Source organism: Dendropsophus ebraccatus, chromosome 9 (assembly GCF_027789765.1).
Source record: "Dendropsophus ebraccatus isolate aDenEbr1 chromosome 9, aDenEbr1.pat, whole genome shotgun sequence".
In the NCBI taxonomy this organism is placed as follows: Eukaryota; Metazoa; Chordata; class Amphibia; order Anura; family Hylidae; genus Dendropsophus; species Dendropsophus ebraccatus.
This window is the reverse complement of record NC_091462.1, coordinates 97,241,856-97,266,750: the sequence shown is the minus strand read 5'-3', so window position 1 is coordinate 97,266,750 and position 24,895 is coordinate 97,241,856. Positions and strand designations below refer to the sequence as shown.

At 43.7% G+C, this 24,895-nt stretch overlaps 2 protein-coding genes across 6 annotated transcripts; one reads left to right on the top strand and one right to left on the bottom strand.

The window, feature by feature from the left end:
- Positions 1–808: 808 nt before the first annotated feature.
- On the bottom strand, positions 809–11,788 carry UBFD1 (ubiquitin family domain containing 1). 3 transcript variants are annotated; one of them, XM_069983937.1, is made up of 7 exons: positions 11,683–11,788; positions 8,487–8,750; positions 5,173–5,381; positions 4,978–5,043; positions 4,498–4,603; positions 3,112–3,194; positions 809–1,623 (listed from the first exon to the last, which is right to left on the bottom strand). In XM_069983937.1, exons 1-7 carry the CDS (start codon positions 11,696–11,698, stop codon positions 1,513–1,515), a joined length of 855 nt encoding a protein of 284 aa, XP_069840038.1. In that variant the 5' UTR covers positions 11,699–11,788; the 3' UTR covers positions 809–1,512. The 3 variants fall into 3 exon arrangements, with proteins under 3 accessions (XP_069840038.1, XP_069840040.1, XP_069840039.1); XM_069983939.1 differs by having other exon boundaries at positions 11,746–11,765; XM_069983938.1 differs by having other exon boundaries at positions 11,653–11,715.
- On the top strand, positions 11,783–23,015 carry EARS2 (glutamyl-tRNA synthetase 2, mitochondrial). Of its 3 annotated transcripts, XR_011364595.1 has the most exons (10): positions 11,954–12,162; positions 13,068–13,223; positions 14,343–14,532; positions 15,510–15,982; positions 16,521–16,629; positions 16,703–16,841; positions 18,281–18,411; positions 19,352–19,487; positions 19,837–19,980; positions 22,862–23,015. XR_011364595.1 is itself a non-coding variant. In XM_069983933.1 (9 exons), the coding sequence occupies exons 2-9, from the start codon at positions 13,208–13,210 to the stop codon at positions 19,918–19,920; spliced, it is 1,278 nt and encodes a 425-aa protein (XP_069840034.1). In that variant the 5' UTR covers positions 11,783–11,941; positions 13,068–13,207; the 3' UTR covers positions 19,921–20,419. The 3 variants fall into 3 exon arrangements, 2 of the variants coding, with proteins under 2 accessions (XP_069840034.1, XP_069840033.1); XM_069983933.1 differs by lacking the exons at positions 11,954–12,162; positions 22,862–23,015 and adding an exon at positions 11,783–11,941 and having other exon boundaries at positions 19,837–20,419; XM_069983932.1 differs by lacking the exon at positions 22,862–23,015 and having other exon boundaries at positions 19,837–20,419.
- Positions 23,016–24,895: the final 1,880 nt, after the last annotated feature.

The following is a 24,895-nucleotide window of genomic DNA, read 5'->3' as shown; positions in this document are numbered from 1 at the left end:
ATAGATGATGTCTCTTTGACAGGTCAAAAGTTTTATTAAATGACAGGGACACTTTTAGCCTTAAAGGGGTACTCCAATCTCAACTTTAATCGTTCATCTGGTAGGACTCATCAAGTTAGATATTTTTGCAAAGACATTTAGTTACCAAACTTGTCTCCTTCACCTGATATGTACATTAACAGCTCACTGTCTAGGTTATCGACCACCACTCTGCTCTAACAGTGGTCTGGTGCGCATATATATATATATATATATATATATATATATATATACACAAAATTATATATGAGATAGATAGATAGAAAGTCGGTAACCTAGATGAGCTGTCAACTATGGAAGGGAAAAAGCAGCATATCAGGAGAAGGAGACAAATTTGCTAAATGAATGTATTTGCAAAAATATTTAACTTGACGAGTCCTATGAGATTAATAGAGATGAGTGAACCGGGTTCAGGTTCGAGTCCATCCGAACCCGAACGTTCGGTATTTGATTAGCGGGGGCTGCTGAAGTTGGATAAAGCTCTAAGGTTGTCTGGAAAACATGGATACAGCCAATGACTATATCCATGTTTTCCACATAGCCTTAGGGCTTTATCCAACTTCAGCAGCCACTGCTAATCAAATGCCGAAAGTTCGGGTCCGGATGGACTCCAGCATGCTCCAGGTTCGCTCATTTCTAGAGATTAACTCTATTAGCCAAAATGAGAAGGTTATGTTATAGAATATCTTCCATATTTCAGACACACAGCTCGGTATTACAATGTATTGCTGCATTATAAACTATAGTTAGACATCGACACAGACATTTTTTTTTTTTTTTAACAGTGCAGCCTTTCCTGCATCCATTTAATTATTTTTTTCTATATTAAGAAACCAGAAAAAAAAAATCCAGAAGAAAAAAAACAAAAAGAACCATTAAGCAGGTTGACATCCCTCCATGACTGCGGTGGCAGATACTAAATATAAAGAGAATTTGTGGAAACCTTTGCCGCACTCTATGAGGGGTTTCTTGGTGAGTCCTGAAGGGGTCCCTGCATGCGGTGAAGAAGTGCCTTCTGCAGGGGGCGGTGTTCCAAGTTTTGCAGGTTGTCAGCATCAAATCACTGCTCAGAAAGACCTATACACTGGGTTCGATAGAAGTCTTCCCTAGCAGTACAAGGGATTTAAAGTGGGTGGGGGAGGGGTAAAAAAAAAAAAAGAGGTGATTTGCTTTATTGACTTGGATATATGGCTGACGCCGCTGCAGGCGGGATCCTGCAACGTGCAAAAGTTAAAAATGTAAACTATTTTTGGATCTGTCACCTCTGGCTCCTATAAAATAAGCCTTCTCTGTCCCACAGGATGTTTTGCAATGGCAAAAGTTCCACCCTTGTAAGATTCCGTGGAGCAGTGGAGAAAAGGATTGGATTGCAGGATCGGGGTATTGGTGATGAGGATGCGGGGTGAGAAAAGGTGTGGCTGGCGGTTGGCTCCTCCCACTGTCTCGTGTCCTGTGCCAGAGGTGAGCGTAACTTCAAAAATACTGCCATTTCCCTAACACTGTGTCCTTGATGGCATCCACATACTGTGCTGGCACCCAGTATACCCAGTAGTAAGATGCTTCAGTAGGACCCAGCTGAAATGCCTGCCAACGAGAAACAACGATTCAGCAGGGGATAGAGAGAACAGGCAACATTATGGAAAGTCACAAGTTATCGGGTAATCCCAACAAATGTACAGGCAAAGACATGACAGCCTCGCGTCTATCAATCTGTGTCCAGAGACGGCTGTCAATTTAACAGAAAACCGTTGACATGTTGTAGAGATAGGTCACATGTTTTGATCATGTTCTGACCCGGACAGATCACTAGAACAAGTGGGGAGAGAAGTGTGAAACTAAGTGCTTCTCTCCCCACTCTCTGGACGTGATGCAAGGACACAGACAAGTGCTGGTCAGCTAGATTGGCACCCGTCTGGAGCTCCTTTTAGAAGGCACAAGTAATGCACAGCCGGGCCACACGAACGAACACTGTATCATTCATGCGGCCATTTAACTATATTGCTATTGGCCGCACATCCCTCGTTTACACAGCAAGATGTGCGTCTGATACTAATGAATATTGAAGCTGCACAAAAGATGTGATCAGCCAAATATCGGCTGATCGCTGACACTTTTACCTGGGCCAATTTTTTTTTTTGTTAACGGACAGTGCCTATTTTAAGGGAATCTTGTAGCAGCTTAAGGCCCTTTTACATGGGCAGATTATCGCTGATGAGCGTTCCTAGGGATGCTCATCACCTAATAATTGGGCTGTGTAAAAGGACCAGCGATCAGCCGCCGAGCGAGCAAACACCCGCTCATTGATGGATTTGATCTTCTGTGCGGCAGTAAAATCATCGTTACAGGGCGCACATCTCTCCCTGTCTAAACAGGAGACATGTGGCTGATAACAATGCATTTAAATGGCCACACTAACGATACAGCGATCATTCGTGCAAAGCCAATGCACAGTTTATCGTGTCTTGTAAAGCCGCTGGAAACGAATACGGATCTCGTTGATCGGCGCTCGTTTGCAGCTGCACTACACGGCAATACACTGAGCTGTCTGAGAGGGTCCTTAGATAATCCTAACTGGTGACCCCCGACGCACTGAGCCCCCTCATTTACACAGTAATAAAACTTAATGGCAGAGCACACCAACATAATAAAGGTACATGCAGCTTTTCTGTCCCCTGCCCTATTAACTGCTGCTAGATCCCCTGTAAGTAGGGCTGCCCACTGGACTTCTAATTAGAAAATAAGCACTACTAAATTATACTGAAACCCTCACAAAAACAACTATGGGGGAGATTTATCTAACATGGTGTAAAGTGAAACTGGCTCAGTTGCCCCTAGCAACCAATCAGATTCCACCTTCCATTCCTTACAGACTGTTTGGAAAATGAAAGGTGGAATCTGATTGGTTGCTAGGGGCGACTGAGCGAGTTTCACTTTACACCATGTTTGATAAATATATATATAATATATCTCCATCTGCTCAGCTACTCTTCTAGAACATGATGCTCCTGATCCATCTCCATATTCAACATGATAGGTTCCCCGTTTTTGTGAATGAAGTCCCAAGCCTCTCACCATCATATGATAGTCATCATGTTCTTCAATTGGCTCGGAGACTACATTTTTAATAGAACCCATGGGAATTTTTTCTGTTCTTTCTGCAAGAGGGAAAAAAAAAGTTAGATTTTTTAGTATACTATGCAACCACAAGTGAGTATACAGTCATTGTATAAGCCCTCAGTACTTCTCCCTGACACACGGCGCCGCTCACGCCATTCCAGCTCTTTAACGTAGACCTGAATAACTGCAGTGTTGTACTATATTTACCAATACAGAGTTGGTTGAATCCTCCCCCTGGAAAAATCAGCTGTGTTCTGCGACCTAAGCCCTCATTTGCTGATCACTGCTGTGGCTTCAAGATTAAAGGGGATTTCTTGTGATCAATTACTTTAAATGGACACTGTCCCCCAAAATAGCTTTAAAGAAGTCATAGAGACATTTCAAAGAGTGTACAGACGGCGACCAATCAGAAGAAGGAGCCGGGAGAAGCCGCAATGAAAGCATTCTCTCCGGGCTCTGTGTCACATGACCGAGATGGCTGCATAATGTAAAGGCCGTCTTACACGTAGCGATTATCATTCAAAGATTCGCTGTAACGATCGTTCGCTAGCAATAACAAGTGATTTTGTAGCGAACAATTCTGAGGTTATTACATTCACTGATTACTGTTATGAACGATCGTTTTCACGTTGTTATATGGTCATTAATCGTTCCTCAGAACGACCCACACAACATGTTTCACCCAACGATCAAACGACAAATGAAAAATCGTTCAGTTTTGTCTTTCAACTTGTTGAAAAATTATTGTTCATAGTTCACTGATCATTCGCATATATCAGTGAACTATGAACAATAATTTTTCAACAAGTTGAAAGACAAAAATTAACGATTTTTCATTTGTCGTTTGATCGTTGGGTGTTATTACACGGACAGATAATCGCTCATTTCGATCGTTTTAGCGACTTTTTTAACGATATTCCCTCCATGTAATAGGGCCTTAAAGTGACTGTACCACCAGGCCCATGCAGAAGCACTGGAGGCGGGACGACTCACCCTTAGTGGGAACAAACCCCAGCCCCTCCATGACGTGACTCCATTAGAAACAATGGAACCCTATCATAGAGGGGCTAGGGTTTCCTCCCACTAAGGGTGGGTCTGCCCGCCTCCAGTGCTTCAGCCTGGGCCTGGTGGTACAGTCACTTTAAGTCTAAAGGGCGTTCACTCACACAGACACAGCAGGGAAAGAGATGCGTTTCTGTATGTTTTACTACTTCTGTGTAATAAAAACACCTTAAAAAACTGTCTGCAGGATTGATCATTTCCTATCCAACACACAGCATAGTTTCTCCTCCCACCATCCATCACTCTACTTGTTACATAAGTCATGGAGCCATCACTTACCCTTTGTACCAATCCATAGCTGGTCTTGCTCCAGTTTAAATGTCAGTCTGACTTTCCCTCCAGATTTATTGTACATACCGGATATAGGAGTAGTGGGGAGTCTCTCCTGGAATAAAACACATAAATGGTAATAACAATCAGATATTTTATCACCCATCCTGTGGATTGCTGGGATGGTATAACCTTAGGATAACCCTTTAAAGGGGATGTATCATATCATCTGAATGTGAATCTTACATGGGGGCCATAATACAAAAGCAGCTCAATCACTCCAGGGCACCACTCAGTCTCTTCTTTGGAGGCCCAGAGCAGGGGACCCCCACTATGATGTCCATAAGTCCTAACAGGTCATCTGTTTGTCTTTATTGGACATCCCATTTAATGGATCACATTGAAAAGGTTTATGGTAAAGCTGACCTACGAAGTAGAGAAACGGCTGTTCTCATGTGACATGCACCACCAGAAAAACATGACCCTTACCTGCACGCCTTTCAGGGATGGCATGACATCTTCCGGTTTGCCCTTGTCCAGTACCTTTCTGTGTTGCTTAAATTGACAAAAAAAATAAAAAGGAAGATATAAGAAAATGAAAAATACATTAAAAATAAAATCCTGGTCTGCCAGGAGGTCTCATCACACTGCTGACACTTGTCCTTCAGAGGCTTATGTCCTTACCTTCTGTCTGCACAGCGGCTCCTTCTTGTTTTCCTCCTCCATCACCTCTTGCTGGATGGTCTCTTTGGGTGTGGTAACAGCTAGTACGTCATTGATGGTGGAACCTACTACCATAACCTTTGCTCCATTGGTGACTTTGATTTCCCGTAGTGTCTTGTCCTCGGGAAGCAGACCCTTAAACATGACTTTCTGCATAGCTGGTGGAAGACCTGGGAGAATAAAGGAAACAGGTAGGTTTTCATCATTGTGGGTTATGTTGTGCCATAGAGTCCATTGACTGCAGCATCTAGTGGGTTATTTCTCATCCTGGCTGCTGTCTAACCCAGCACATACCCACCATGTACAAAGAGCTAAGGTCCACGGTTCGCTCCAAACTCCCTTAACACCTCCATTACATAATGTTATTTTATGGTAAGAAGGCAAAGTGTCCCTCCAATGTTAACCTCCCCCAGATCTTCAGATCAGACGTGGGAGGCTACAATACCACATTGGGTAGTCACATTGCCGACACGACCACACAACACCCAGTACATTTTGAGCACAGGTCTTATTCTAACAGGACCCATGAACAAAACTCTCTGGGCAACATACAGATGCTACATGCCTACCATCACGCAGCATGAGTTGTGTCTCTCCACAGCCAATATGATGATTACACAGAGCGATAATCTGCCGAATTAGGACGATTTGGTGTGCTGCAGTCTTTTCCCGTTCACCGCTGACGCTTCTGGTCCCGTCTCTTCAATGACAGGCCACTCAGCCAATCATTGGCTGTGGTGCTGTCCCATCTCAGCCTATGATTAGCTGAGCAGCCTGTCACTGAAGAAACGGGGCCTGAAGCGTCAGGGTGAGTAGGGAACATGGGCAAAAGGATGCAGAACACTGGGAGAAAACAGGTAAGCATAAACTTTATTATTTTTCATGTAAAAATCAAGGGCTGCACGGACATCGCTAACTATATATACACAGGCCTTGCTGCACGATAATTGAGCTCGGTAAGGTAGCGCCGATCCAGCAGAACAGCACTCACTTACTATGAGGGATCACTGGAGGGACACTTCAAAAACCTAACATCATCCAAATGCATTCATTAACTTTTTGACTGGTCTGCTAAGACCCCCACCGAACAAACAGGGAGGTCTAGAGAACGAACCTCCCTGCTATCAATCATCTCTGTCCGTTAAATCGTTCGAATCTAAACGATAATCGTTCGGTTGAAATGCAGTCAACGATTTAAGACCGAACAAGAAATCGTTGATCGCTTTATAAAACCTGGGCCTATTTTTATCGTTGCTTGTTCGCAAATCGTTCGCATTGAATAAGACGTAGTTCGATCGTTCGCAGTAGATACGAACGCAATAGCGAAGATAAAACAATGGCAAATACGATAAGTAACGATTATCGTTCCATGGAAATGAGTGAACGTTGTCAGGTCTTTCGCAATAGCGGCCGTTTGAGATCGTTAAACATTAACGGTTATGCGAACGATAATCTTCCGGTGGGATAGGGCCCTAAGGGCCTTATTACATGGGACAGTTTTCGTGCAAAAAATTGTTACATCGTTTGAATTTAATTGATAACACTGGTCAACAGCCAAAAAGATTTTGACATGAAAACAGTTGAACCTTACTAATTTTGGGGTGCTGAGATCGAAAATGATGTTCAAATTTTGAAATTGGCTCTAAATTTTCAAGATAATAGATGTACTTTCTATATACCTCACAGCCTGTGATACAATACTGGGAAAAGTTAGCATCATCAGTATTGCATCATCAACTGGTATATTGCATCATCTTAGAAGGACCAATAGAAGGATACAAAAGACCATGGGGGAGATAATAATAAACTGTCTAACAGTAAAACTGTCTTAGTTTATAAAATAATATTTATATAAATAATTTGTAAAAATTCTTAGATTTGCCTGTAAATTGTAGTTGATTTCAGATAGAACTAAGTTTATGAACAGTAACCTTTCTTCCTTATGATTGCAGAAGTAATAAATATGTCGGCTATTATACTGTATTCTATACAATTCACAAAACCGTAACATGAGAACTCTTCCATATCATAGACACTAGAGCCATTTAACATTTTTCCTTGTGATATTTGAATTCAGCACAAAAAATCATTAAGAAATGGATAATTTTATTTCTGAATCAAACAACTTTTGAAAATTTGTTGGCCAGTGTAATCGTTCTGTGTAATTGCAGGCAACGATCAAAAAAAACGTTCGTATGTCAGTGATTTAGATCTGAACCTAAGATTATCCTTAATCGTTCGCTGTAATTCCACATTCGCTCGCTCAAGTTCCGCACTTGTTTAATAATTGTTCAGTGTAATTGCACATTGTCCATTGTTTTGCTGGGATCAGATGGAGGAAACAATCAGAGTAACAATCGCAATAACGATCGTAGTAATGATCGTATCTAACGACCAACGTTCTGTGTAATATGGTGAACAATTCCAGGTTAACGATAAACAATCTCGTTTGTGATCGTTTATCTTAGTCTTTAATCGGTAAAAATCGCTCTGTGCCATAGGACCCTAAGGGCCATATTAGACAGCCTGAGATTTCAGAGAAAGTGAGTGCCGACCTGTTATGTCAGCGCTTGCTTGCTCCTTGTTCCCTGCTTGCTGTTGGTGCTATTCAACACACATAAATATCTAGCGGGGAGGAGCTTTTTTTTGTTTTTTAAGAAATACAAAGCGAAACTTACACAATGTGTGATGTCTAGGGCTTGGTCTAAGAAGGTGGATCACAACACATTAAACCTTTTTGAATCCCTGTGTCATGCACATTTCACTTAGACCATGTAACAGTGTTTGCTATGTGAATATTAAAAGTGTGTGTTTGACTGGTCGGAGTCCGGGTGTTCAGACCATGTCCGATTCCCAGACTGAGTGGGGAAATGCGAATGGCTTAGTGCTGTTTCTCCCCACTCTGTGTGACAGTAACATAGACTTACTATGGAAGTTACGTGCACAGAGCTAGAATATGTGCACTTCTCGTCACTCATACATCAGGGTCTGAACACCCGGATCCCATTCAATCAAACCTTTGGACAACATAGGCACAGTGTCCAATTCGGGATCACATACACAGGTTTGACATTTCCCATAGATCTAAACCACCAGGAATGAAGGTGAGCATTGTTATGTGCATAACTAAAGGGGAAAGTGATCAGAGAACTTTTTCAGGTGTACAGAGAACCCTTTAAGAAGTGACTTTGTGTAAGAACTGATCTCAGCGGTGCAGCAGTCCCCTTTAAAGGTGTCTCTCATAGTGATGCCCTTCAGTATGGTGCGGTCCTCACCTGTGAGGGTATGAATCTTCTGTTTAAGGCTTGCTCCTGTACTGTCCAATGGAAGTTTTACATCGTACTTGTTCTTATTCCAAATGATCTTAAACTCTACAAGCTCCTTCTCTGACTCAGAGTCCCCTCCGTTACTGACGGCGCCATCTGCTTCCGCCTGTGCCGAGCTGCTGTCCTGAGAGGCCTGAGGAGCTCCGTCTTCACCTTCCTCACAGCTCAGCTGTGCCTTTGGTCCATCCGCCTCCATCCCCAACTCTTCCACTTCTATAGGGGACAGGAACATGAACGGTTACTTTAGCCGTGCACAAAACAGATCATTCCACGAGCCGGACAACCGTGTCAGCAGAATGAAGGTGGCAGGTCTGTACTGTCCCCATCACTGAGCCGACACCAGGGGCAAACAAGTTCACTGCCTGCTGCAAGTGACCCCAGGAAGATGTAAAGACCCCATAGGAGATATCAATAAGACCAACATCCGGAGAGGATGGATGTGTCTGGCAGCGGCTCTCCCTATTGACAACACCAGACAGATCATACATATGTGTGGGGAGGACAGAAGGAATAGCTGTCCTATAGACACCTTTACTTCCAATAAATACCATTAACTTTATGCATGCCACGTCCAAAACGTGCCACTGATTCTGTAGCGTCTGCATTTGCTATGCGGTCAATTGTTCCCTATTATCAGTCATTTTAGGCTGACTGTATTGTTCTTTAATGAGATAATGGACAGAAAAGTGATTGTCGCTTTACCTCCCAGGTGCCCCCTATACTCACCTTTACCCAATCCTGCACTTCCGTCTGATACCATTGTCTGCAGTAACAGCAGAAAGCAGCAGAAGTGCAGGAGCAGGGAGAGGTGAGTATCTGAACATGTTATCTGTGAGTACTGTCAGTGCACAATGTGTGCTATAGCCCCATAAAGTCATCGCCCTAGGACAGTGTTAACAACCTGTGGCTCCTCAACTGGTGCAAAACTGCAGCTCCCAGTCGACAGCTGCCAAGGCATGGTGTGAGTTGTAGTTCTGCAAAAGGTAGAGAGTGACAGGTTTTCACTAAAAATCTTTTTTATTTCAAATCAACTGGTGCCAGAGCTTTGTAATTGACTTCTATTTAAAAAATCTTGAGTCTTTCAGTACTTACCAGCTGCTGTATGTCCTGCAGGAAGTGGTGTATTCTTTCCAGTCTGACACAGTGCTCTCTGCTACCACCTCTGTCCATGTCAGGAACTGTCCAGAGCAGCAGCAAATCCCCATAGAAAACCTTTCCTCCTCTCCAGACTGGGAAGAATACACCACTTCCTACAGGACATACAGCAGCTGATAAGTACTGGAAGGCTTGAGATTTTTTAATGGAGGTAAATTACAAATCTCTGGCACTTTCTGGCACCAGTTGATTTGAAAGAAAAAAAATAAATAACTGGTGAACCCCTTTAAGGAACACTGTAAAATTAAATGCCGATAGTAGTAGTCAATATCAGATTTCCCACAATGATGTATCGGAGGGAGACATTTAGACGATTTAGTTTCGATGTCCCTTTGAGAAAGTAATTCAGATTCTGACAACTACTACAGCAATGTAATAACTCTTCTGCTATCAGACTGTTCAGCACATTCCTATGCATAGATAGTGCTGGAATCCTGAGATGCAGATCAAAGCTGTGTGAACATGACAAACGATAAATCATAGATCATCCCGGGGGCTGGCAGTGATGTCATCTGTCACCTGGCAGCTCTGATGGCTCAGTCACATGGTGTGGATCTGCATTACATGACATCATGGGGTCAGATGACATCCCACACAAGTGATACATGACAGTGTCCTCTTCATCGGCCGTCATCAGGCAGATTACGTGAAATAGGTCATCGGGTCAAATGCTAATTTATGGAGGTGGGGTTATAGCAGGCATAATAATAGCATTGTACATGGGAATCATTAATATAATAACATTATATACAGTACATACATACACGGGCACTGTCACTAAAAAAATAACTTTTAACAAGCAGGCGGTCTCCCAACCTGCAGCTCTCCAGCTACAACTTCCAGCACCCCTGGATAACTAAAGGCTGTCTGGGCATGCTGGGAGTTGTAGTTTAGCAACAGCTGGGGCGCCACTCTAAACCAGGGATAGGGGAACATTGGCTCTTCAGCTGTAGCAAAACTACAACTCCCATCAGCTAAAGCTTTGGCTGTCCAGGCATGATGGGAGTAGTAGTTTTGCAACAGCTGGAAGGCCAAGGTTCCCTACCCCTGCTCTAGACAGATGAAGATGGGCCACAGAATATAACGTCCATGTCTTCATTGGTCGGCAGAGGCTAATGACAGATGAAGGGGCACAACTGGAGCCCATTCACGACTCAATAACACTGGCGTCCAACCTGTTGCAGAACGCCAGCTCCCAGCATGCCCTGACACCCTTCACCGGCATTCTGCAAACAGATGGAGTGCAACAGGTTGGATGCCACCGCTCTATAACGCCAGACTTAGGTTATAGTCACACATTGCAGATTTTAAGCAACAACCCCCTCCTCTAGCATCCGTCCTGCTTTCCCGCTATACATAGTCACAGTTATATGGCACATAACAGGCGGTATACAACCGATACATGGGCAAGCTATACTAGTGACCATACAGGTAACATAGAATATCTGCCATCCTCATGGTGCCCAGGGATGGAAAAGATGCCAACATAAGAAAACCTATGGCACAAGCTGCGGGCATGACCACCATTGAAGCGTGTGCTGTAATTGTCAGAAAGTTGCAGTAAAGTGAAAATTCTGCCGCCGCCACCATAGTGCGCCCCCAGAGGGGAGGGCCGGACAGTGACATCACCTATAGAAGTCAGAACCCAGCGCCCAGCCCACATAGAGGACAAGGTGGCGGTCTCATACAGAGACAGATGGCCCACCAGGTGGTCATGCCAGCAGATGGCACACAATAGGCAGCCCTGGTTTACATATGGCACAGAAAGAGCTAAGATAGGCAGGGGAGCACAAAGTGGGCACACCAGGATGGTGGGAAGGAGGTGGCAGCTAGGAGGGCATAGACAGCAATGGTGGTCAGTGAGAGGGGCATAGGGGCAGGGAATGGCTGTGGCAGCTGGCACAACAGCCTAAGTGACAGGGCTACACACAGTCACACATCTCAGAAAGGGTTAACGCACAGCGCTGCCCTCGGGGGACCCGGTACCCACCGTCCTGGGACGCCATGATGATTGTGTACAAGTCGCCAGCGCGAGTGCTGCCGGGAAACTCACAATCAGACGTTTTTTGGACCCAGTCGGCAACCGTAAGCCCGGAAGGAATGGCTGATACCATAGAGACGAGTCATAGGCTGTCACTTCAGTGATTCGCCAATCTTCCGGTTTCTTTTCTTTTGCCAACCAAATGCAATAGAGATCTAAGCGCTGCTGCTGCCGCCATATTGTTGAGGACTAAAGTAATACAGATATAGTGAGTGGCTCCGAAAAAATGGCGCCTGCGCTGAGGACATTTTTATAATGCCGGGTTGTTTAAGCGTGGCCATGAGCTACAGCTGCTGACAAGGGCATAGGCTGGGGAGATGCGGCTGCTGCTGAGCAGGGTTCTGCTTCCAGCAGTGCGTCAGGGCACCAGGGGCTGTACTCGAGGGCCACATGAGGAGATTCGGGTGCGATTTGCCCCCAGCCCTACAGGTAAATTCACACTTGTGGACACAACCCGGTTCTGGTACTGACAGAACAGCGAAACACTTCTGTGCATTATTCTCCAGCTGTTGTAGAACTTCCATTAGGCCATGTTATCGCATTTTCTTTCACTTCTATTTTTGGAGGCACATGGAATAACATGACTACACGTGAGGTTTGCAGTCTGTTACCATGGGAACACATAGGTCTGTATAGGAGCTGTATACACAAAGTGCCATATATTTAACCCCCTAGATGCTGCAGTCAGACTATGGTATTCAGGTGGTTAAAGTGACTGTACCACCAGGCCCAGGCTGAAGCACTGGAGGCGGCCGACCCACCCTTAGTGGGAGGAAACCCCTGCCCCTCTATGATAGGGTTCCATTGATTCTAATGGAGTCACGTCATGGAGGGGCTGTGGTTTCTTTCCACTAAGGGTGGGTCGGCCCGCCTCCAGTGCTTCAGCCTGGGCCTGGTGGTACAGTCACTTTAATTGCAAACCGCACCTGAACTGGAGACAATAGTCGTGTTGTCTCTGAAAGAAAGTGGCCATGTTTTTGAAGCACCGGATAACCCCTTTAAGGGGCTCTCTGTTATCTCATCACCAATCTGTCTCACTAGTTGCTGTTAGGTTGTCATGGCTTCTGGGACCTAGTAATGGCCGACCCTATAAGAGCAGTAACAATTACAGCTCAGCCTGCAAAAAACGAGCCCCCTACACAGCTCTGTACATAGAAACATGCATTACATTACTGTATATGGCAACATGAAGGGTGCCATTAAGAACTTGTCCAGCAAAAAAAAAAAAAAAACCTTCATAAAATAAAGTTATGGCTCTTAAAGGGCTTGGAGGATAACACAAAAGTGAACTGTTAATGTTGGTGTATTGGTTATCCCCATCTTTCTTCCCTCAGGGTTCCTTCATCTTGGTGGTCTGCGCACTGCACTCTACAATTACCTTTTTGCGAAGAAACATGGAGGAGCTTTTATTCTGCGCCTTGAAGACACAGACAGGAGCCGCCTGGTTCCAGGGGCAGCGGAGGCTATAGAAGACATGTTGGAGTGGGCAGGTAGACATTTGTGTTTTTTAACACTTTAAATGAGTTATCTAGGATTTGAAAAGGCACAGCTACTTTCTTGCGAAAACAGCACCACCCCAGTCCCATGGTTGTATGAGGCATTACAGTTCAACTTTATCCACTTATATGGAACTGAACTGCAAAACCCCCACACCCAAACTGGTGGCACTGTACCTGGAAGAAAGCAAACATTAAATAGGCGCTATCATTCTAAAGTAACTTTTGACATGTTGTAGAGACAATCACTAGAACAAGCAAGGAGAATTCTGCCCTAAACGTGTTATCTCGTCTATGCACATGACCAAGCTGGAGCCCTAATGTAAGTCTATGAGTTGCTCTTGTGTCCTATGGACACGGCCCACATTTATCAAACTGTAATATCACAGCTTAAAGGGGTATTCCACTCAAACATAACTTTTGATATGTTGCTGCCCATGTTGAGGCTCACAATTTCTTCCATACTTGTTATATCTATTCAGTCTCCTACCACCAGGTTTTAATTGCTACTTTTTGCTGAAGACACAAAAATCTATATGTGAGCTTTTCTCTCCGTCTTCCACCTCCCTTCTGAGACAGCTTATGTAAACAATTCCCTGACAGGCTTTATCTGCAACATTGTAGCTTCTTTGTAATTCTGGGAGGGTTAATCTCAGTGAGCATTAGCAAATTGACCTCAGATTAACCTTCACAGCATCACAAACACGATAAATGTTGCAGATAAAGCCTGCCAGGGACTTGTTTACATCAACTGTCTCTGAAGGAAGGGGGAGACAGTGAGAAAGGCTCACACAGATTTTTGTGTCTTCAGCAGAAAGCAGAAGCTCCGAATTGGGAGAAGGAGACTGAATGGAAGGAATTGTTAGTCTCACTATGGGCAACAACATATGAAAAGTTATGTTTGCGTGAAATACCCCTTTAATAGAGACCTGTTAGGGTCGAAACGTCACTTAATTATTTTTCGCACTATATTGGATGCTGTTGGGTTCTATATGTGTCTACAACATGTCAAAAGTTTTTTTTTTTTTTTTTTTAAAGACAGGTACACTTTAATTTTTTTAAGTAAAATCCTAAAGATGTGACTGATACATGCCCTATAAATGTCCCCTCCAGGGATCCCACCAGATGAAAGTCCCCGGCAAGGAGGTCTGTATGGTCCGTATGAACAGTCGCAGCGTCTGAGTTTGTATCATGAGGCGGTGCAGACATTGCTGGAAAGTGGAGCAGCGTACCGATGTTTTTGCACTCCGCAAAGACTGGAACTTATCAAGAAAGAAGCACTGAGGAGTAGACAGACCCCTCGGTAAGATGGTGCACCCCTACAACAGTGTTCCTCAAGCTGTGACTCCCCAGCTGTTGCATCACAATTCCCTTCAATCATTTGATTATGCTCACCTTCTGTATGTCATTATAGTTATTGACTTGGTTATTCGGTCTAGTTTGGCCTTCCCCTTTGCACTTGTTAGCTTCCTTGGGTCTATATGGGGGTTCTGCTGCTGGGACCCCCGTTGATTGGCTATGTAAGTTATGTATGGATGAAAGTGCCAATCTGCACCCACACTTAAAGTGTAACTTTCATTTTTTTTTTTTTTTTTTTTACAGAAATCAATAGTACTAGCGACTTAAAAAAAACTCTGTAATAGTTTTTATTAGGCAAAAAAAAGCCTCTTTCTGTACTCAAAAAGCAGTTTTCCTACCCCCCCCCCCCCCCCCCCCCCCACACACACACTTCTTATCAACTCATTATCAGGCAAACACGTCTTCATTACAGAGGAGCAAAGTGAAGACAGGTTTGCTTAGTCTATTATAGGCTATAAAGGGGGAGGGGCTGAAGGGGACGAGTGAGCAGGAAGAGTAGACAAGCAGCTGTACAGTTTGCAGACTGTCCAGGCACATAAAACGGTGGATTCAGAGGTCAGAAAGGTCAGTGCTTATCTGGGAGCTTGGTAAGAGAAGATTGCAGGATGATGTGTTGTACAGTCCTGCTTTTCTCCTCTCCCTCGACCCCTCCTCTCTCCATAGAGCATAATGGACACAGAAATCCTGCTTCTGTATTGAGGGGGAGGTAGGAAAACAGCTTTTTGAGTACAGAAGGAAACTTTTGCTTAATAACCTCTTTACAGAGTGTCTTAAAATCGCTTGTACTATTGATATTTATTGATTTCTGAAAGGGGACATTTGAATGACAGTTTCCCTTTAAGTCTATCATACACAGTGAACCATGATGGACACAGATGGCTGACACATAAATACTAATGTCTGCTTTCCTCTTCTCTAAAGCTATGACAACCGCTGCAGACATCTTACCTCAAGCCAAGTGCAGGAAAAGCTCTCACAGAATTTGCCCTTTGTGGTGCGGTTCCAGTTACCTAGCGGCGCTCATTCTTTCCAGGACCTGGTTTTCGGCTGGACGCATCACGACGTGGCAAGTGTGGAAGGAGACCCAGTGATCTTGAAGGGGGACGGCTTTCCCACTTATCACTTGGCTAATGTGGTGGATGACTATAAAATGGCCGTGAGTCACGTCCTGAGGGGAGAAGAGTGGCTGATCTCTACCACCAAACATCTGCTGCTGTACTGTGCCCTGGGCTGGCAGCCTCCAGCGTATGCCCACCTCCCGCTCCTGCTCAACAAAGATGGCAGCAAGCTGTCCAAACGACAGGGGGATATATTCATCCAACACTTCGTCCAGAGAGGATACCTGCCGGACACCCTGCTGGACATCATTACTAACTGCGGATCAGGATTCGCTGGTAACGACAGAGCGAGACTTCATATGAGAACAGGGTTAGAACCTTACTTTGCAGGGGGATAAGAGGAAGCAATAACACCTGGATGGACAAGTGCCTGTTTGTGAAACCAAGGTGTTAATGATATCTTAAAGGGGTGGTCAGGTTATTTTTACCTGCTTAATACTTTAGCGCCACATCACATGACTTGTAATGTCGCTGTATGCCAGGATAGGAGTCATCCCCTAGTCCACAGTATACAGGGCCTTATTAACACAGAATGAGTCAGCTTTAGTCTAGTGACTACTGCAATACCTGACACAGCCTATGGAAAAGATGGGTGCTGTTTCTGGAGGAAAGCAGCCCTGTTTTTTAAACTTCAGAGTAGGACCCATACAGAGTAGGACCCATACATAATACTTTCTGGAGCCTCGGCATAATGTCCACCTACCGCATAGTTCTATTCCACCATCTTCCTCGTCAGATGAAGTAGGAGAGTATTCCTTTAATCCAGCATTTTATTATGCTATGTAAAATCTCTTATTTCTTCTCTTTCATCTAGGAAATCAGATCGGCCGAACTCTCCCTGAACTTATTCGGCAATACAACCTGCGGAGTATCAGCACTCACTCTGCTCTCCTGGATCTGGAGAAACTTCCAGAATTCAGCAGGTAAATGTTCTGTATGCTGGGAGTTCTCTACTGATACTACATAATCGTCCTACAACGTCCCACTGTCTTGTAGGGTTCACCTCAGCAGGTGGATTGAGGGCGCTGACACCCGGGCACAGCTGGTGACACGTCTGCAGACGCTACTGCAAGAGAAGTACAAGGATTTGATGTTTGAGAGAGACCATATTGAGAGGATACTGGTGCTGAGGAAGGTGTGTGGACGTGTTTTTTTTCTTTGATTAAAGGGATTATCCTGAGATTAAAAGGTATCCCCTATCTATAGGTCAGGGGATAACTAGCTGATCAGTGGGGGGATGAGATAGCAGCATACATGCGGCCACCTCTCCATTCCTTGCCTGTGTGACTACAAAACAGAAATCCCATAGAGAATGAATGGTGCGGGGGCTAAGCATGTGTACTTCAGTCTGGGGCAGCCATTCTTATAATCTGATATTTGCAGTATAATACTTAGCCACCAAGACATATATACCCGTCACCTATCCCGAATATCCACACGCACGCAAGACGTGCACTGCATGCAAATCACCTTACCCAAGAACCACAGGGGGGACGCCTCCTGTGCACCTGGACCTGCATGAATGAACGCTGAATACTAAACCAGCTTCCCATATGGGAAAACAAATCTGATACAAAGAAACAGCTCAGCAGCGGAGAGAGCGGAGGACGCCAGTTACCGTGTCACAGATATCGCGCCTATAGAAGCTCCTATATCTGCAGAGACTGGTGAGGGGTGGATATCCACCATACAGATTTACCTAACTCCTTATACATTTGATTTATTAACAGTGACAGGTGAACGGGAACCTAACAACACAGTATGCGGTAAAGCAAGGGCCCTGCACCGCTTTTTCAATTTCAAGAGTGGCAATACTTATCTTTTAATATACTTATTTTAATATACAAAGCTTTTGATATATATGGTTTAATACTGCGTGGTGAAATAGTGATACGATGATGAAATATTAATACGAGAATCGATACGTATAGTTAATCAAATATACAGATAGACCAACAATAGGAATATATGTTGTCATTCGACTGTGTGTATATATATATATATATATATATTGTTTTTTATGTGTCGTTTTTTACATGCTGTAATATTATTTTACATTCTTATTTTTCCCTTTTCCTTTTATATATAAAACTGGATTTTAAGTTTATAACCTAAAATTTATGACATTCATTGTGTGTTGACCAAATCAGAACACATTATTCCGATACACCTATGCCAATTGTCTTTTGATAGCCTACCACCTTCTTTTCTTAATACCTTAATTCCACTATAGTTCTAACAGGTGCAGAACTAGGTAGTGCACTCAAGATTTTGACATATATACTAAAAACTGTCCATAGACTTTAAGTTGAGCACACCACCCTATTTTCTTTATAATCTGATATTTATCACCTATCCTGTGGATCTGGGTGTTGTGACCTCCACAGAGGACGGACCTTGCCCTTTAGGCTATCATCAACATCTCTAACTTCTTCTGTCATGTGACCCAACATGTGACTTTCTAGCTGGTGCAGAACTACAACCCCTATCTTGCCCCCCAATTGCAGCACTTTTTCTTTGCACCATTTTTGTTCTCCATCGATGTGATTGATAACGTATATTTTTTTCTCGCAGGGACATTTGACCTTACTGACAGATCTGCTGTCTCCCGATTACTCCTATCTGTGGGTCCGGCCCTCCGTTCAGCAGGAAGACCTGCATCGCCTCTCAAGTGAAGCCAGCGAGATTGGGAGCCTTGTTGTGCGGTATGTATTACTCTCAGCATCCAGTTTCTCTTTAAAAGGGTTAACACAGGATTTCTTCAGGATAAGGTTTAACTGGCTGATCGGGGGGCATCAGACTGCTGGGACCCCCTCTGATTATGAGAATAGAGGTCAGTTGTCCTCCAGATAAATGGAACAGTGGCATGCATGCTCAATTACCTCTGTATTGATGGTCTATGGGACTTCTGACCGTTTTCAAAGGGAATCAATCCCGCTAAAAGTGCTGTTACCGCTCTGAGTATGTCCCTATATGCCCCCAGCACTTATTCCAGACAATCACGCCTCCCTGGCAGCATCGGTGCTCAGGGACCCCTGTGTGCTCCTATACGCCGACACTCCGAGGGAGGCGATTTCCGACATAATTTCCCGCTAGCCGTGACTACTTAGGAGCTCTGGACTGCCCTTATGACTAGATGGGCGAGTTTTACAAAGTAGCTTTTCTGGACATATAAGTAATGCTGTAACAGTGTCCAGAAACAGTGCTGGGGGGCATATAGGGACGTGTTTAGAGGTGTAGCAGCACTTTTAGCATGATTGGTTTTTTGTAGGTTCTATAGACAATAAATGGAGTGGTGAGTGTACAAGCTGTCGTTTAATTTACATGATAGGCAATTGCCCTATGTTCGTGCTCTCAGGGGATTCCCAGCAGTCATAACCCCATTAATCATTTGGTTAATAGAGATGAGTGAACCTGCTAATTGTTCAGGTTTACAGGAATCCTGTTGGATGCAGCCATAGCCTATGGCTGTAGCCATGTTTTCCAGGCAGCAGGATTCAATTGCCGATCTTGCGCATTCGTGCAAACCAGTAATACGTCTTGCAAGGGTTCTATCCTAAATTCAGTGGGAACCTTAGAATATGACAGGGCTTGTCCTCATATACTTATACCATACCGAAATTTGCATTGATGATCTCTTCTTAGGATTCTCCAGAACAGTCACAATGACGCCAGCCTGGAAGTGCTAAGTAAGGAGCTGAAGAGCCACCTGCAGCAGCTAAAAGCCACAAAGTACAGCACGTCCATGAAGCTTCTCCGACTGGTGCTCAGTGGGCTTGAGGTGCAGTAAATATAATTGCTAATAGTGATGAGCGAACTGCAGAAAAGTGTCCGGGTTCGGCTGGACCCAAATTCAACTCCTGGCATCTGGAGAAATTGGATGCTGCCTTAAGGAGTCCTGGAAAATATGGAGGCAGCCATAGGCTGTATGTTTTCCTGGGAGCTCTAGGACAGCATCCAATATTTGCAGCCGCCTGGACACTTTTCTAAAGTTTGCCCGTCACTAAATGATAACAATTACCAACACATAGAATACAAGTCAGAACATACTTTGTGACCTTCAAGTGGCTGCAGCATGGCAGTCAAAAGAACTCCCAGTAATGGACGTCTCTTTGTTTTTTTTCCTCTAGAAGGGGCCTAGTGTCGCTGAGATGATGCTGTCCTTAGGAGCTGAGGAGTCCATTCTACGTGTGCAGAAGGCTCTGTGCAGCTGATATCCTGATATTACACTAGAAAGTTGGGGACTCTCTGGTTTCACAAACCAGAAACCAGAAGTTTGTACATAAGTCGCTTTTATATTTGACTTAAAGGGGAACTCCAGCGGTTTTTTTTTTTTTTTCATCAACTGGTGTCAGAAAGTTATATAGATTTGTAATTTACTTCTTTTTAAAAATCCGGTACTTATCAGCTGCTGTTGGTCCTGCAGGAAGTGGTGTATTCTCTCCAGTCTGACACAATGCTTCTCTGCTGCCACCTCTGTCCATGTCAGGAACTGTCCAGAGCAGGAGAGGATTTCAGACTGGAAAGAATACATGACTTCCTGCAGGACATACAGCAGCTGTTAGTACTAAAATACTGGAGATTTTTAAATAGAACTAAATGACAAATCTATATTACTTTCCGCCACCGGTTGATTAAAAGAAAAAACATTTTGCCGGAGTACTCCTTTTAAAGATTTTGTAAAAATGTAAATATAAAGCTTTATAACAAGGAGCTGAGTTTTCTTTCTTTTAATGGCAGGGACTCACCATACATAGTGTCTCTGATGGAGGAGTGTGGTGGTGGAGTGAATGATGGACAGGTGGTTAGGGGTAGTTACTTTCTCAGCTGTTTCCATAATTCTCATTAACTAGCACATGTGCGGCCATTATTCCATTCAGTCTTTCTCTTGACACCGCAGTGTATATTGGGATGTTCCCACAATTCAGCCATAAAAGGGGTAAGGATTATGCAAACACACTTGCAAAAGTGCTGCAGTGAGCACCTCAGCACTTACACACGATCTTCCCAGTGAGGCTCCTTCTCTACCAGTCACGTCCTGAGAGGTGTGATTATAGCCGAGGAGTTATCTGGGCAAAGACCAGTCACATTACCACACAGTGCAGGAAAGAATAAAACAGCAATTTTAGCATATTATGCCTTGACTGATTCCTTTAACCGTATTGAAAATGGGAAAAAAAATCCTTGACTTTCCATGTTTAAAAGTCCATGTTTTTGCAGTATCTTCACTGCAAGGCCTAGCGGTTCGACTATGCAACAGAGGTACATAGCAGGATCACAGGACTGTTATTACGCAGCTCTAGAGGTACCTTTACACGGTGAGATTTATCTGACAGATTTAGTCTTTTTTTAAGCCAAAGCCAGGAACAGACTATAAACAGGGAACAGGTCATAAAGGATAAAGATTGAGATTTCTCCTCAAATCCATTCCTGGCTTTGGCCTCAATAATCTGTCAGATAAATCTCTGTGTAAAGGCACCCTTAAAGTGACACTGTCACCCCCTTTCTGTATGAGGACTTCTCTACACAGCGGTAAAGGCTAAATTCTGCAGTTTTCATACCTTACTTTGTAATAGATTTCTTGGTGCTTGGTTCAGTGAAAAATGCTTTTTATCACTGGTGGCTTTTGCCACCTGGGCGAGGCTTCACATGCCGCTATTTATTAAAAATTAAAATAATATTGTGACCTATGGAATCCTGGCCGGAGTGTATACACTTCGGCTGGGATTCCATGCGGCCGCATGGGAATGGACATATTCATTAAATAGTGGCCGCACAAAACTTAAGTGCGGCTCCTGCCACACTTTGCATTGTCTGTTATGGTGATTTGGAATGCGGGCACACCTGAATGAGCCCGCATTTCAAATAAGAAAAGTGAAGTTCATCTGGCCAGTACTAGAATCTCGTCCGGCGTGAACTTCACCGACAGCGGCCGTTCTGTGACACAGTGAGAACGGCCGCTGTCTTACAAAGTGTGAACCCGGCCTAAAGGGGTATTCCCATCCAATAAACTTTTCCCCTATCCATTTTGGGATTTATTTTCAAGTAAAATTCTCTTTTGCTTCCTGTGTCATGGAAAGTAGGCACAAGAGCATCGACCAGTTAACAAGTAGGAGTCCCTGCCCCAGTGCAGTGAAGTGTATATAATATACTTTACCTTTAAATTAAAATTCCCTGCTCCGGGCACGCAGAGCCTGGCTCAGCGACTGTACAGCTGCCTGGAGATAAACAGCACTGCTGTATGCATCACAGCTTCCAGTGGAGGAGGCACGGCATACAATGCTCCTTGCTTCATTAGTGGAGTGTGCAGCAGAGCACAAGCTGCTCCCCTGCTCTCAGACCTCCTCTCCTTCCATCCCTCTCAGTCAGTAGCAGCAGCAGCAGTAGTTTTCTTCATGCTTCTAGCTCTTATGTTCCTGCAGTCAGGGTTCCTGCGTCCTGTCCAAGGGAGCTGACGCTTCATTCTCTGTGCTGTTGGCTGCTTCTCCCTCCTCATTTATAAAGGACCCATTTGTATCTGATGTAATTCTCTTACAGATCCTGGTCCTCATTCACATGTGCAGTATTAACAGCCTTATTGTCAGACATTGATGATGTGATTTCTGAGATTTCTAGCCTCTCCCTGCAGATACATGGCAAGTGCTGTGTCTATGAGAAGGAAGAAAGAGTCTGAATGCAGAATCAATGAACCTGTTCACAAAGAGAATGTACGATACAGTTTTTTTCTATGAACTATATAGTTTGTCTCTTCACTTCTTTCCTGATCCTTCAAAGAAGCTCCATCAATGTGCACCTATAGTGCAGATCATCTTGTACTAAGGGTTTTAATAACACCATGAGATGTTAAATATGCAGTTCAGTGTGAACCTAGTCTAAACCTTCTAACATCCTAGAAAAATAAGGGAAAATATTGTTATAATGGATGTAAATGAGTAAGTATTGATGGTATGACTGGTTTAGAAGCAGAGAATTTGAAATGTTAAACAGTTGTGAGATAAATAAATAATAGCATTAGAAAGCTATATACCTATATAAAGTGGCACATGTCAGATTTAAAATATGGCGCATGTCAGATTTAAAATATGGCGCGGTGTCCTATAGGCCAAAACTGTCTGTGTTGGTAAAGAGTTAATCCTCATTTTTCTCTTTTTACAGTGATTGGAAAAATGCAACCAGTAATTTCTTAATGGCCACCTGGGGGCAGCACCTGGTCTATTATAGAACTTTACATTGCACGCACTACCCTGTATTTACCACTGGAGGTCACTGTTCACCGATTAGCAAACTTAGGCGATACAGTCAGTTTAGTTTACAAGGCAAATGAACTTGTATGAAGCTTTTTATAATAAATGGTTGTAAATTGCAATGAGCATGTCAAACTAATGAATTGTTTCCAGCCTATATGGATATGTGTCATCTAAATCAGTCTAAAAAAAAAAAAAAAAAGGTCCAAGATCCTGTGGTGTGTGATGTAACCCCTACAAGGCCCTTTCTTTTTTGGTGGAGCTTAGTACTATGGAGAAGGACACAAGAAACAGCTTCATATGGTGTTCAAACTCTGTAAAAGATCAGTCCAATACAAAACATCTCAACAGAGAGAAGAAGAACGGCCCTTATTGATGCAGTGTGCAGTTTTTCTTATATTGGTTAACAAAGGCAGCCATACAGACATGGGCATGGATAGTGTAAGTACATTGTTGACAGCTGTTTCGCATGAAGCTACGCTTCTTCAGAAGTGCCATTATCAATGTGGTTACCCTAGTGTTTGTGCCTGCATAGGTGCTATTTGATATATAACACCATGGAGAAATCACAGGGCATCCCTGTCATCCTGGTCATGGCCTCCATACACTAAACCAGGTAGTTTATTTAAAGGAAAAGTCTGGCAAAAATATTTATTAAAGTATTGTATTGCCCCCGAAAAGTTATACGAATCACCAATATAGACTTATTACAGGAAATGCTTATAAAGTGCTTTTTTTCCCTGCACTTACTACTGCATCAAGGCTTCACTTCCTGGATAAAATGGTGATGTCACTTCCTGGATAAGATGGTGATGTCACTTCCGGGATAAAATGGTGACATCACGACCCAACTCCCAGAGGATGATGGCAGGGGGACACTGAGGGACACAGGGCACTGGAGGGACACTGAGCATCCCTCTGCCATCATCCTCTCCAGCAGCCACAACTCGGAGTCGGGTCGTGACATCACCATTTTAACCAGGAAGTGTCATCACCATGTTATCCAGTAAGTGACATCACCATATTATCCAGTAAGTGACATCACCATGTTATCCAGTAAGTGACATCACCATGTTATCCAGGAAGTGACATCACCATTTCATCCAGGAAGTGACATCACCATGTTATCCAGGAAGTGAAGCCTTGATGCAGTAGGAAGTGCAGGGAAAAAAACACTTTATAAGCATTTCCCGTAATAAGTGTGTATTGCTGATTTGTTTAACTTTTGGGGGGAAATACAATACCTTAATAACAATTTTTGCTGTACTTCTCCTTTAAAGCACTTACAAACACCACCATAATTCCCACAGTGACATCTGATTCATCCCAGCTCTGCTTCCATTCATTTAATTGCTGTAGTATTTCAAACAGCATCTTCTTCTTTTCAAATCTGCTATCAGTCCTATGATACATCAGCAGAGCATCACATCAGCTGCTAGAGCCAGTACTAGTAATAATCCACGGTGGCTCACTGTAGCCTTGCAGCACTGGGGTCCTGGGTTCAAATCCCACCAAGGGCAACATCTGTAAAGAGTTTGTATGTTCTCTCCGTGTTTGCGTGGGTTTCCTCCAGGTACTCCGGTTTCCTCCCACACTCAAAACATACAGATAGGTGGATTTAGATTGTGAGCCCAAATGGGACAGGGAGCAATAATTGGCAAAACTATGCTGCTGAATCTGTGTGCGCTATACAAACAAAAGCATCCAAACTTTTACAGCTCTGCTACATCTATACGATAACATTGGTTCTGAGAATAGAACGATTTTCATGTTTCTCTCTGGATATGAAATCTTGATAGTCCTTTGCTGGTGAGTCCTCGGCCATCTCTAATGAGAAATGATGTCTGGAACACCTGGCAGCTCTCTATTGGGCTCTCTAACATGTAAATACCAGGTCTGTGCACATGACATGATGCATGATCTCTGCACACACAGCCACCAAATG